A 14,711-nucleotide genomic window follows, 5' to 3' on the forward strand; every position below is an offset into this window, starting at 1 on the left:
ACTTTGAACTAATTGTATCCTCTGGTTCACTTCAGAAAAAGCAAGCCCAACAATGGGGGCTCATGTGCTATCATTTTAAGTGAATGGTGGGCCACAGAGGACCTGACACCTGGTGGACAGTTTGGGAGTCCAGGTCATTTCTGCACTCTGTCTATCTTATTCCCTTTCCTTCTGTTCCTCCTACTGGAACTTTAGACTGCCACTGGGGTTCTGGGTCCTGATAGGTGAGCTTTTGCCTTACCTTGCCAGAATTAGACTTCCACAGCACATCCAAACTTAGGTTTCCATCATTTCCAGACCATGACAATATGTGCCACTATACTACCCTTCACCCCTGCTTTCTAATTCCCATTTATGTTTTATCCTCTCCCATTAGAATTTAAGGTCTTTGAAGATCTTGATTGGATGTATTTGTATCTTTTGTGCTTAGTAAGGGCCCTGACACAGAAAATGCAATTAATAAATGCTTTTTCATTCGTTCATTCATATGAGAGAGGGAATTATCTCAAGAATTAAAGAAAGGGCTAAGAAATTAGTAAGAGGAAAGTAAAAGCCTAAGTACTGTCTAGATTTTCTTTTCAGACTTATTCTACACTATTCTCTCCGATCTCTCTGTGGTCCATTCCATTTCCATCTCCTACCTCTTTGCCTTCACACATACTATTCTCTATGTCTGGAATATACTTGCTTCTTGAATCATATTGTACTATTCCACATGATTTCCCTTATCAAAATATCCTTCCTTGGCAACCATGAGGTATACACATGTAAACTTTCTTCCTACTAGAATGTAAGATGCTTGAGGGATCTAATTGAGATTAGAATGTAAGATCCTTCTCTATATAAATGGCACTTATAGTAATAAGTAGTTAATAAATGTCTTTTGATTCATTTGTATATACTTCCCACTGCATCCAGGGCCATCTCCAGTCATCTTTATCTGCATCTTGTCTCTGGACCCAGATGGCTTTAGAGGAGAGAGTGAGGCTTGTGTCTTTGCACAGCCCTTTCTCCTCTTAAATCCAATTCACTTGCAAGTCATGGCATGACCTTTCTGATGTCATGATCCTCTTCAAGAATGAAGAACAAACAGCAATCTTCTTAGAATCCCTAGCTTCCTTCAAAGTTCAGCTACCTTTTCTAAATGAGGCATTTTTCTACTCTTCCAGCTGCCAGTGTTTCTCTAATTGCTCATTTACTTGTATTTACTTTTCACTAAGTAAACTGGGGGAAATCAATTGGTCAAGTATCCCCCAATCTCAGAACTACATGAGTAAACAAAATATTATGCAAATACATTAATATTACTATGATAAACTACATGATTACATATTATTATTTACTTATATAGTTGAGAGGAATCACAGGGCACCCCTGATCAATTGATTTCCCTTAGCCAACTTGATGAAATTACAGATGTAAGGGGCAGGTAACAAAGACAATAAGGTTTTAAGAAATGCTTTATGAGAGAGTAGCCCTGGAAGTCAGGAAGAGAACTGCATAGAGGAGCAGGTCAAGGGAGTCTAGATGAATAATGTGCCTAGCAAAGATGCTATATTCATTGGGAAGCCAGCGGGAGGACACTATAAGAAGAGAGAAGACATTATGGCCTTGGCTACATGTGTCCTATAAGTATGTATTTCTCTACCAGTATATTCTTTGTGTATGTGCATGCTTCCCACAGGTACTAGGTGATTGTGGGAGAGATAATTTTGTGGAGATAATTTTTCTATTGCTCAAGCTATATCATTTTCTTAAATTCTTTTGCTTTGATCTAATTGTGTCAACTGACTGGCTATAAACAATAAATACAGCAGTGGTGACTCATGAGTTAATATCTGAGGAGCTTAGACTCACAGAGTGGCTTAAACCTCAGGTAATCAACCCCTAAGCATCCAACATGTGAACTTAAGTTAGGAAGGAGCCCATAAGTATACTTATGTATACATTATTTTCCCTGAAGAAATAAAAGCTTCTGGAGCTCAGAGATTGTTATATTTTTTGTCTTGATATCCTCAGTAGCTAGCACGTAGTCTAGTACATAGCATGCATCTGGCTCATAAATGGAATTTAATAAATGCTTACTGATTGAGTGGTAGGACCTACTAGAGCTTCTATTCCATTCATATCCTTTAGGAACCCAGAGTATCATCCATGCCACAGTGGAGTGTCAGAGTAGAACTTTTATTGAAGACTCTTCACCTTGATGATCAGAATTTATTCAAATAATTGGTATGGGATGGAGCCAAGATGGCAGAGTAGAAAGACACACAAACGCAGGCTCTACCCACACAGCCCATAAAATACCTGTAGAGAGGGACTCTCAACAAATTTTGAAGCAGCAGAAGTGGAGAACAACAGAGTGGAGGAGATTTCCAGCCCAGGGTGACTTGAAAGGCCTATGGGAAATGTCTGTTGCACTGGACAGCAGAACCCAGTCCAGCCTTGGCCACATGGCAAGGCTCCCAAATAGCCCTCAGGGTGGAATCTCCAGTCCCAGAATCCCCAGTTCCCAGATCCCTCAACCCACAGGTGCCAAAGGTCAGTGACGGGATTTTCTCAGCTGGCCGGGAAGGGAGAAGGGCCTTCCCATAGCTCTGGCCTTGGGCACCAGCCACAGAGGCCACATTGGGCAGGCAGCAGCAGTCCCTGAAGCCCCTACAGTGGCTGGCATCCATTGCTGGATCGTAAAAACCCCTGGGGGCACTGAGGAGCTGAATATTACCACAGGCCTGTGTATTGGCCCTGAGGGAGCTGACGGAACTGGAGGTCAGGTGGCTGTGGAGAGGAAACTGCTAAGATTCTGGACACAAAACTCCCAGACCAGTGTACACGCTTGATTGTGCCACCTTGGAGGAACTGAGATCTTACAGATTCCCAGAGTATACTCTACTCTTCACAAAGGACCCAAAAGTCAAGTAACTGGTTGGGAAAATGCCCAAAAAATAAGACTATAGAAGGTTACTTTCTTGGTGAACAGATATCTCCTCCCATCCTTTCAGATGAGGAAGAACAATGCTTACCATCAGGAAAAGACACAAAACTCAAGGCTTCTGTATCCCAAACATCCAAAATAAATATTCAGTGGGCTCAGGCCATGGAAGAGCTCAAAAAGGATTTTGAAAATCAAGAGAGCTGGTGGAAAAACTGGGAAGAGAAATGAGAGAGATGCAAGAAAAGCATGAAAAGTGGGTCAACACCTTGCTAAAGGAGACCCAAAAAAATGCTGAAGAAAATAACCCCTTGAAAAATAGGCTAAGTCAATTGGCAAAAGAGGTTCAAAAAGCCAATGAGGAGAAGAATGCTTTCAAAAGCAGAATTAGCCAAATGGAAAAGGAGGTCCAAAAGCTCACTGAGAAAATGGTTCTTTAAAAATTAGAATGGAACAGATGGAGGCTAATGACTTTATGAGAAACCAAGAAATCACAAAACAAAACCAAAAGAATGAAAAAATGGAAGATAATGTGAAATATCTCATGGGAAAAACAACTGACCTGGAAAATAGATCCAGGAGAGACAATTTAAAAATTATGGGACTACCTGAAAGCCATGATCAAAAAAAGAGCCTAGACATCATCTTTCATGAAATTATCAAGGAAAACTGCCCTGAGATTCTAGAACCAGAGGGCAAAATAAGTATTCAAGGAATCCACCAATCACCTCCTGAAAGAGATCCAAAAAGAGAAACTCCTAGGAACATTGTGGCCAAATTCCAGAGTTCCCAGGTCAAGGAGAAAATATTGCAAGCAGCTAGAAAGAAACAATTCAAGTATTGTGGAAATACAATCAGGATAACACAAGATCTAGCAGCTTCTACATTAAGGGATCAAAGGGTGTGGAATATTATATTCCAGAGGTCAAAGGAACTAGGACTAAAACCAAGAATCACTTACCCAGCAAAACTGAGTATAATACTTCAAGGAAAAAAATGGTCATTCAATGATATAGAGGACTTTCAAGCATCCTTAATGAAAAGACCAGAACTGAAAAGAAAATTTGACTTTCAAACACAAGAATGAAGAGAAGCATGAAAAGGTAAACAGCAAAGAGTAATCATAAGGGACTTACTAAAGTTGAACTGTTTACATTCCTACATAGAAAGAAAATATTTGTAACTCTTGAAAGTTTTCAGTATCTGGGTAGTTGGTGGGATTACATACACCTACACACACACACACACACACACACAGACCGAGAGCACAGGGTGAATTGAATAGGATGGGATCATATCTTTAAAAAAATGAAATCAAGGGGTGAGAGAGAAATATATTGGGAGGAGTAAGGGAAAAATGGAATGGGGCAAATTATCTCTCATAAAAGAGGCAAGCAAAAGACCTTTTAGTGGAGGGAAAAAGGGGGGAGGTGAGAGAAAAACATGAAGTTTACTCTCATCACATTCGACTAAAGGAAGGAATAATTCTTCACTCTCATTTTGGTATGAAAACCTATTTTACAATGTAGGAAAGTGGGGGAGAAGGGGATAAGCAGGGTGGGGGGGATGATGGAAGGGAGGGCAATGGGAGGAGGGAGCAATTTGAAGTCAACACTCTTGGGGAGGGACAGGATCAAAAGAGAGAACAGAAGCAATGGGGGGCAGGATAGGATGGAGGGAAATATAGTTAGTCTTACAAAACATGACTATTATGGAAATCATTTGCAAAACTACACAGATATGGCCTATATTGAATTGCTTGCTGGCCAAAGGGAAAGGGTGGGGAGGGAGGGATGAAGAGAAGTTGGAACTCAAAGTTTTAGGAACAACTGTTGAGTACTGTTCTTGCTACTAGGAAATAAGAAATACAGGTAATGGGGTATAGAAAGTTATCTGGCCCTACAGGACAAAAGAGAAGATGGGGACAAGGGAAGGGAGGGATGATAGAAGAGAGGGCAGATTAGTGATAGGGGCAATTAGAAGACTCGGTGTTTTGGGGTGGGGGGAGGGGACAAATGGGGAGAAAATTTGGAACTCAAAATTTTGTGAAAATGAATGTTAAAAGTTAAATAAATAAATTTAAAAGAAGAAAAAAAAAGGCTAACTCAATTGGCAAAAGAGATTCAAAAAGCCAATGAGGAGAAGAATGCTTTAAAAAGCAGAATTAGCCAAATGGAAAAGGAGGTTCAAAAGCTCACTGAAGAAACTAGTTCTTTAAAAATTAGAACAAATAATTGGCATGATATACGCCTTCATTGATTTCCATAATTTTATCAGTAATTGACTTGAATCATAGATGGAAGCATTTAGCTTTATTTTGGTGTATAGTTACTTTCCCCTTTCCCTATTTCCTCTTTTTCTGTAATTCAAGTAAGAAGTCAAAAATAATTTCTAAACCTTACTCCTCTCAGTATTGGCTGTACTTCATTAGACAAAGAGTTTTGCTTTTATTCTCTGCTTAAAACTTTAGGAAAGACTCTTTTCTGTCTCTCTATCCTCTTCACCAAAAATTTCTTGTGTCTTTTCCTTTATTTTCTTAAAGAAAATTCTGGGTCTCCCTCTCATTTCTTCTTAATTTTTCATAGTCTTTCATAAATCTCTAAGCATGTTTGTTAGGCACTTCTTACAATGTGGAGTGATAACTTCTAGCCCTCTTCTTTCACAATTTTTACAGTACTTTACTGGATTTGTCCTTTGCCCTTATCAGATTCTACCTTGTATTCCACTTATTTCTTTACATGTTCTTTCCCCCCCATCCTTATCTATTAGAGTATAACTACCATGAAGTTAAGGATTGCATTATTTTTGTTTTTCATCTTTGTATATTCATCACCTAAAAGTGGGCTTTGTACTTAGTAGCTGCTTAGAATATAACTTCTAAATTGACCTGGATTTTTAGGCTATCAACATAAGAAACTATGTTAGAATTTAAATCTAAAATACAGATCCTTGTCAACATGTTTTGATCTATTTTGGAAGAAAGACTATTTAAACATTTCAATGTTTTTTATACTAATCTAAATATTTAAATAATATAGCTATTTGCTAAATGACATATAAATCATAAATCCTATAGGAATTCATAAAAGGAAGAATAAAGTGTGAAATCTTTATTGGAGGAGGTAGAAACAATTTTAGGTGTCTTAAAGAATAACTAGACTTTAGATTCAAAAGTTAATTTTTAAATTGATTATTTTATTAAAACAATGTACATAGTGACTACAGTAATATAAATGAACAGACAACTAAAAGGAAATTGAACTGTAACAAAATAACCATTGAAGACTGGGTGGAGAAAATAAAACATACCTCCTCCCTTGTAGCAGAGAGGAGGGAAACAAATAAGACTGTCACATCATCATTGACATCTGATATGGTCTCTACCATAGGATGTTTTGTCTTGTATTTCTTTACAACAAGGGATAATTCATGATATGTGAAAAGGATTGGAAAATCCCTACAATTTAAAGACAAAAGGCATTACTATCACACGCTCTGGAGCTCACTCTCCCAACTCATAGCAGACTAGCAGATTTCTCCTCTCAGGATTGAATTGAATTTTTCTAGTATTATAATTCATGAGTATCCCACAAGTGGGTTTCCCTGAGTGGCACAGTTAATAGAGTATCAGACCTGGATTCAAATCCAGCCTCAGACACCTACCAGCTAAGTGACCTTGGGCAGGTCACTTAACTTCTGATTACCTCAGTTTCTTCACTTGTAAAATGGATATTATAATAATAGCACCCAGCTCTCAGGGTTGTCATGAGAATAACTGTAAAGTGTTTAGCACAGTGCTTGGCACATAGTAAGTGCTATATAAGTGTTAGTCATTATCCTTATTATCAATTGGTATCAATTAGTTAATCATGCCTAATAAGGTTTTAGAAACAGATATTTCCTAAGGTGGTATAGTAAGTACAACTAGTAAATATTCTCCCCCAAACTGAGGGTGGTAGTGGTGAATACTCTCTCATAAAGGAGCTTAAGTTTAGAGAACACCTGTCATAAAGGGGGTTGGAGGAGGGTGACATAGCTCCTGGAAGTCCTTTCGCTAGTAAAGGTCTGAGGTCAGATTTGAACTCAGGAAGATGAGTCTTACTGACTTCAGGTCAAGAACGCTATCCATTTCACCACTAAGTTAAAAGACACCCAGAGCTCAGAAGGCTCTGCCACAGCTTGGGCACAAATAGTTTGTCTGAACATCTGGGTTAGAGATGTCTCTAAATTTGTTTATTTCATATGTCTTTGAGCTACTAATATTCTGCTTTGCTCATAAATCATAGTTCCTTCTTTGATATAGGCATGTGATGCTGGACAGTCCTGTGCTAGTGTCTCCCATGTCTCACAATAGATACCTAAGTTCTTCAGAGAGACCTGGAAAATATCCTTGTAGTGCTTCTTCTGATCTCCATGTGAGTTCTCTGTAAAATAGTCTTTTAGGCCAGCATATGTTTGGCGATTGAACAACATGGCCAGTCCATGGGTGTTGCACTGTCTATAGCAGAGTTTAAATTCTTGGCAGTTCAGTTCAGGAGAAAACCTCAGTGTCTGATACCTTATTTTGCCAGGTAGTCTTCAGAATTTTCCCTAGATAATTCAAAGAGAAGCAATTCAGTTTCCTGGCATGGCACTGGAAGACAATCCAGGTTTTACAGGCATACAGTGAGGTCAGCGCAATGAATGGCTCTGTAGATCTTCAGTTTTGTAGGTAGCCTAATACCTCTTCTCTCCCACACATACTTTCAGTATAGCCCAAATGCTGAATTAACTCTGACAATGTGTGTTAGCCTTATCATCTACTTGTCTATCTCTGGGAAATATACTGCCAAGGTAAGTGAACTTATGTATAAGTGAATTTATATTCAAAATTCCTCCATTTGCTGTACTTGATATTTCCATGGATGGATGGTGTTGTGCTAACTGGTAGAAAATCTATATTCTTGGTGTTATCAGGTCAAAATTAGCACAAGTAGCACAGAATTGATCCATACTTTGTTGGTTCTTGGACTCAGAGGTTGCATTGAGTGCACAATCTTCTGTGAACAAAATGTCACACACAAACTCTCCCTTCACTTTAGTCTTGGCTTATAGCTATTTCAAGTTAAATAACTTACCATCCGTGTGGCAGATGATCTTAAGGCTGTTTTTTGTCTTTGTTAAAGGCATCTGATAACATTGCTGAAAACATTATGCTAAAAGGCTTGGGAGCAAGCACATAACTTTGCTCCATTCCACTGATGACTGGGAAAACATGAGAGTATTGTCCATTAACCAGAACCCATGCAAGCATGCCATCATGAAATTGGTATGCAGTACTGATGAACTTCTCTGGTGAATCAAATTTTGCTACAATCTTCCATATGTCCTTATGACTGAAAGTATCAAAGGCCTTGGTCAGATCTACAACATCATGTACAGACCTTTGTTCTACTCTTGGCATTTTTCCTGAAGTTGTCAGGCAGCAAATACCATGGTAACCATTCCTCGAGCCTTTCTGAAGCAACATTGGCTCTCTGGTAGCTGAAAAGTTTCCAGGTGAAGGATCAGCCTAATAAGGAAAATTCTGACAAGAATCTTGCTGGCAATGAGTAAGAGAGAGACATCCTCCCCACAGGTCAACCTATTCTATTTCCTTTTATAAAGACATGGATATAGATAGATGGAAAATGGAGGCATTCTTGATCTCCTGAGGGATGACCTCCTCTTACTATATAACCCAGACAATTTCTTTAAGCTTTTCTATGAATAGTGGATCCCTCCCTCGTAGATCTTTGCAGGAATGGGATCAGTACCGGCTACTTTGCCACACCAGAAGAACCTAATGGCATTTAAAATCTCTTCTTCAGTTGTAAGTTCATCTAGAGGGACTGACTTCAACTTGAGGTAAATGGTCAGTAGCTTCAGTATTGATTAATGATGGTCTGTTGAGAATACTATGGAAGTGTTCAGCCCATCTTTCCAGGATCATATCCTTATCACTAATCAGTGTGGCTCCATCAACCAACTGAGGTACGCCAAAAGTCTTTGACCCATAAATAACCTTCAGAACATTGTATAAAACACTTTGGGTTGTTGCTATCAGCATAAAACTGAATTTCATCTGCTTTGTTACTGATCCAAGAATCCTGTATCTCTCTAAGTTTTATCTTCACTTTACATCGATAGAGTTAAATGTTGCCTTTTTAGATCTGGATGAATTATTCTGCTAGCAGACCCTGTGCAGTTCTTATTTTTCATTTATCAGCTTCTGAATTTCCCTATCATTTTAATCACACCAATCCTGATGTTCACAAGTGTTCTAACTCAAATGAGTAAATGCAATGCTGTATACCAAATCTCTGAAAGCTGCCCTCTTCTTTTCTGTTCCACTGTTACCAAGTGTGTTTAGCTCAGCTTTTTTCCAAAGTCAGTAACATGAAGAAGTGTTCTAATCTGTTGATGCTGAGTCTTCTGATAGTTACCATGCCTTGGGGCCACTGTTTTTGCTGAATATGAATGTTTAGCTTGGAGAGGATAAGTCTATGATTGGTCCTGCACTCTGCACCACACATTGCCTTTGTCACTCTCACATCCTGTCTGTCTCTTCTCATTACAATGATATAGTCTATTAAATACCAATGTTTACTGCAAGGGTGCATCCATGAAGTTTTATTACTTTTAGGCAAAAGGAAAACAGTGTTGGCAAGGAGAAGGTCATGAGGTGCACAAGTCTTCAATACTAAATGACCATTGCTGTTGTTATTTCTGACTCTGTTCTCCCAAGGACTCCCTGCTATGTCTGATAAAGTCATCTGGAATTACAGTCTTATCCTCTTTTAGCACATTGATGATGAAAATCTACAGGTTTTCATAAAATTTTTCTAACCTTATCAGGGTTCATCATAGTGGAAGCATATGCATCGATAATGGTGGCATAGCACCTTCTTGTAAGTGGCAATCATACTGTCATAAACCTGTCATTCACTCCTTTGGGGAGGCACTTTGACTAAACTAGATTTGATTATAAAATCTATACCAGCTTCACAATGCTCCCCATCACTGTGCCCTCTCCAGAAAAAATGTAGCTCAGTCTCAGTAAGCTGGCCTTCATTTACCAGCCTTGTTTCACTCAGGGCTGCTATGTGTTGAATTCTCTAGCAAGAAGGACTGTGTGTCTTTCAGGTCTACTGGTTTTCTTGTTATCTCTAAGTGTGCCACATTCCATGTATCAATGATGAGTGGAATCATTTGTGCAAAAAGTTTTTGTATATGTTTTTGTGCTTTGGCCACAGAGTGAGTACCCCACCTGCCTCAGTAAGCAGGCCAAGGTTAGGTGAACCAGACAATTTCTAGCCCTTCCTCACACCAGAAGGTGAGTAGTATGGTCCATAAAGAGGTTGCTCAGACACCTAGGGGGCTGTCAAATTACATTGCTGCTTCAGCCCAGTAAGATGACTCTATGGCCTGCCCTGAGTGTGTGCAGGGTTGTGACTATAACTCTAAGAGTATCTGCACCTTTTGCTTCATAATTAACCATTACCATAGGACTTTGAGGTATGTAAAATAGCGTAATGTCATAAAGTAATAAATAATAAAATAATTGAATAGTAAAATAATGAAATAGTAAATTAGTATTTGTAATGCCTTTTGACTCCTGAAAAAATTTAAGTGAGGCACAGTTAAGGGAACTTGTCGGCTTCATTTTCTCTTCCAGAGTCATCAGAGTTCAGTGGCAAGTGAAAAGTCAAGATGACTGGCAATGGCTCTGGATGCAGTGGATGACCTTGGCCTCTTAGGTGTCTGTAGAAGCTCTAAGTGCTCCACAATGTCTGCTACTACCACCTTTATAGCCCACTGAAACAAAAATGCTCCCACCTACCTATTCTGTCAAGGAAGTCTTCACATGCTTGGGGTAGACACCCTTCCAACTCACCCATCTCAACTTGGTTTAGGGCCCTCTGCTAAGATGGTTTCATGGGAGTGTGGCCAGTGTGCATGCTTCAACTTCATTTGGAGCCACAGGTGAGAGCTGGTTGGTAGGTGGTCATCAAAGGTGATGAGCAGCCCTGAAAAGAATTTGCAGCCCTAAACCAAAAATACTAGCCCTCCTGGAGTACCCTATCCACCCTATCCACTAACTACACTTTGTAGAAGGCACCCCCCAAAACGCTTAATTTTATGTTAAAAATTTTAAGTTCATTTTAAACCTATTCCTTATAGTTCCAATAATTAGGAAAAGTCAAGTTTCTTGAGAAAGCAATAGGGTTCACTGGGAAGGATAATAGCTCTGCCATTCAAATTCCATTTTGTGATCTCCTTGTTTGATCTTGGGCCAGTGAATTACCCTCTTCGAACCAGTGCTTCCATCTCTGTAAAATGAGAGGGTAGGACTATATGGCCCCTGGACTTCTTTCCAGCTCTAAGATCCTATGTAAATTAATGTAATATATGCTCTAAGACACAGCTTCCTTGCCATGCCTCACTGAAGGCACTCCATCTCCCTGCTCTGAAGTTTTTCACTGGATGTCCTCATACCTGAAATTCCTTATTCATTCCACCTCCAAGCTGCCTTCACATTTCAGCTAAAATCCTTCCTCCTGAAAGAAGCCTTTCATGTGCTCTCTTAATGCTAGCGCCTTTCTTCTGAGATTTCCACCAATATGTCCTGTATGTATCTTTCTTATACATTGTCGTTTGGATTTTGCCTCTTCTATCAGATTGTAAATTCAGCGAAGAGACTTTTTGCCTTTTTTTAAAATCCCCCTGTTCGATACAGCACATAATAGGCATTTAATAATGTTTGTTGACTAGATTCTAGTATTCTATGTAATGTAATGTAAATTAACTTTTTGGGGACATGAGTTTCACGTGTAGAGAACTCGGTGAGAGCAGTTTTTTTGTTTTTGTCTTTTTATCTCCAGAGCCTGGACTAGTGACTACAAAGTAACTAATAACTCGAGGTAACTTAATAACGAAAAACTACAAAGTAACTAATAATAACGCCGTAGGCGATTAAGAAACGCATGCTGATTGGTTGAAGGGTAAAACAAGGCTTTCTAAGTTGATTCCTTCTGTAACACACTGTCACTTCTAAGAAGATCCAGGCTCCCACAGGATCCCAGTGGTGATCCCAGGCTGAAGAGGACAGAATGAAGTTGGATTGAGCTTGGGGAAGAGAAGAGAACGAAGGAAAAGTAACTGTTCCATGGAAAGAACGCACCAGAGTAACAAAGGAAGGAAAAAGGGACAGAAAAGCGGGGAGGGGCAAAGTGGGCTGCCCGGAGTCTCCACCAATCACAAGTAAACTTCCTCGCCTAGCCCTGGGGAGAACTTCCTGAAGCAACAATCAGAACAGCCAATCGGCATCACCCTCGAGGCAGCCAATCGGCGGCCGCATTACAAACAGCCAATGGCAGGACGCCTGTCAGTGTTATGGGCCTGTCTGGACGCCGGCGTCGCGGGGCTTGGGTGCTCGCCAGTGGCTGGACCCAGGTCGGGTTTTGGGCCCCGCTCTTCTCGAGCCCGTTGTCATCGTCCTGCCAGCTTTCCCCGCCCTCCTCGGCCGCAGCTCGAGGGTCCAGAAGCCGCCGCCGTTTGCGCGGAGGGCCCGGACGAGCTTAAGCGTCTGAGGTCGGCGCCGCCGCCTGCGCCTCGAAGCCTGGGCCCAGCCACCGCCGCCGCCGCGGTCGCTACCTCCGCGGGGCGGGGAGATGCAGCCGCCGCCGGGTCCGCCCCAGCTGTATTCACCTACAAACGGGGACTTTACCTTCGTTTCCTCCGCAGACGCTGAAGGTGAGGCATTGGCGACCCTCCAGAGGGCCCTGAGGTGGCAGGCGCCCGAGGTGCATGGGTTTCGGCCTACTCCGAGCCCTCGATCGAGCCTGGCCCGGCGCCGTGGCTGCAAGGGGGGCTGGGCAGGGACGGGGGACGAGATCCAGACCCACCCAAACCCAGTCTGGCGACTGGCCCCCGCGACAGCTCAGGGGGAGGACTTGGGGAGCCCGCCAGCCTAGGCTTCAGCCCAGAGATTGGACCTGACCATTGTCCCGGGGTTGTGGTTAGGAAAGATGCGCAGAGGGAGGGATGGAGTGAGAGGGAATGTATAGGTGTCCTTAGTAATAATTGACATTTACATAGCGTTTTAAAGTTTACCAAGCACTTTGTGTACGTTGTCAATCGGGTGCCAGGCACTGAGCTAAGGATACAAGAAAAAAACGAAACACATCCTTCAAGCAACTGCCGTAGTTCTCATTTCATTCTCCCAATAAACGTTGGTTATCTGATTTGATAGCGACCCTATAAGGAAGATATCATTAGCAGCATTTTACAAAGAAGGAGACAGGCTCAGAGATGTTGATTCGTAGAGTCTTAGAGTTGGGTATTTCTTGCGCCCATTTTCTGTACTCTTTAGTGTGTTTATTCACACATCCTGAAAAGCTTCATAGAATTAAATGTTGCCCATTGTACACAGTAACAGTAACACTGTGCGATGATCAAGTATGATTGATTTAGTTCCTCTCAGAAATATTAGTGGTCCAAGACAATTCCAAAAGACTCATGACAGAAAATGCTATCTACATCCCGATAAAGAACTGTGAAGTCTGAATGCAGATCAAAGCATATTATTTTTACTTTTATTTTGGTGGCTTTTCCCTTTTGTTTCATCTTTCACAACATGACTAATGTGGAAATACGTTTTCATGATTGTACATATATAACATGTATCAGATTGCCTGCCGTCTTGAGGAGGAGAGAAAGGAAAGGAGAAAAGATTTGAACTCAAAATCTTATAAAAATGCATGTTGAAAATTATCTTTACTTGTGATTGGGAAAAAATAAAATACTATTTACCAAAAGGAAAAAAAAGAAGTAACGTTACCAAAGGAGCACCAGTTTTGAGGTCCTGCGTCAGTGAAGCCCATTTTAAGATACAGTTTTTGGTTCAGTCTGTCACCTCATTGCCTGCCTCTTGATATTACTATAACAGTGAAAAGCTTTAAAGGCTCTATAATATAACTTTCATTTTACATATGAAGAAGCTGAGGTTATGGTGACATAGCTAGTAAATAAATGCTAGGATATGGGCAGGTCTTGAGCCTTGTGCATCTAGTGATCCAGCTGGAAGTAACTAGTGGAGATTTTGATGCAGTCCCATGATACATAGTGGTGGAAGCAAAGACTGGTGGAGAAAGACTGTAACAGTTGGGTATCCATAGCTTCTGTACCGATGCTTCCTTTTTTCTAGCCTCCTTTACATCTACATTTTTTGTCTTGTTTTTACTCTGCACAATAATGATTTTTTTTTAAAAATTATTTATTTTTACAGGACCTGCCTTTTACAATATCCTCCCTCCCCCCTCAGCCACCTTTTATACAAATAATAACAAAGAAAAAGAAAAAACCCCGAAAAATTCAGCAAAACTAGCCAATATTGCAAAAAAAAGTCTAACTTGAAATTTTTGACATTCGTAACCCCTCACACACACACCCCCCGCAAAAATGGCAGGAAGATGCATTCTCACATTTCTTCATCAATGCAAATTTTATTTTTGTATTATGGTTTATAATTACTTAGCATTCAGTTTCCATGTTTTGTTGTCCTAATTATGTTATTGTGTATATTGTTTTTCTGCACCACATTTTCTTTAGCTACTTCCAATTAGTGAATGTCTACTTTGTTTCCAAGTTTTTGCTACTATGAAAAGTTCTGCTATAAATATTTTGATGGGTGTAGGACTGTTTTTTAATCTTTGGTTTCCTTGAAGAATATGTAGCTAGTTGGCCAGATAGAAAAGAG

The 14,711-nt window shown here is 40.4% G+C and overlaps 1 protein-coding gene across 1 annotated transcript in view; it reads left to right on the plus strand.

The window, feature by feature from the left end:
• Positions 1-12,337: 12,337 nt before the first annotated feature.
• The window catches only part of YIPF4 (Yip1 domain family member 4), a 33,783-nt gene continuing 31,409 nt past the window's right edge, over positions 12,338-14,711 (plus strand). Inside the window, exon 1 of the mRNA XM_072634129.1 lies at positions 12,338-12,706. Coding sequence (XP_072490230.1) covers positions 12,625-12,706 — 82 coding nt within the window. The 5' untranslated portion in view covers positions 12,338-12,624. The remainder of the gene's footprint in view (positions 12,707-14,711) is intronic.

The sequence above is a fragment of the Notamacropus eugenii genome, chromosome 1, assembly GCF_028372415.1.
Source record: "Notamacropus eugenii isolate mMacEug1 chromosome 1, mMacEug1.pri_v2, whole genome shotgun sequence".
NCBI classification, from domain to species: Eukaryota; Metazoa; Chordata; class Mammalia; order Diprotodontia; family Macropodidae; genus Notamacropus; species Notamacropus eugenii.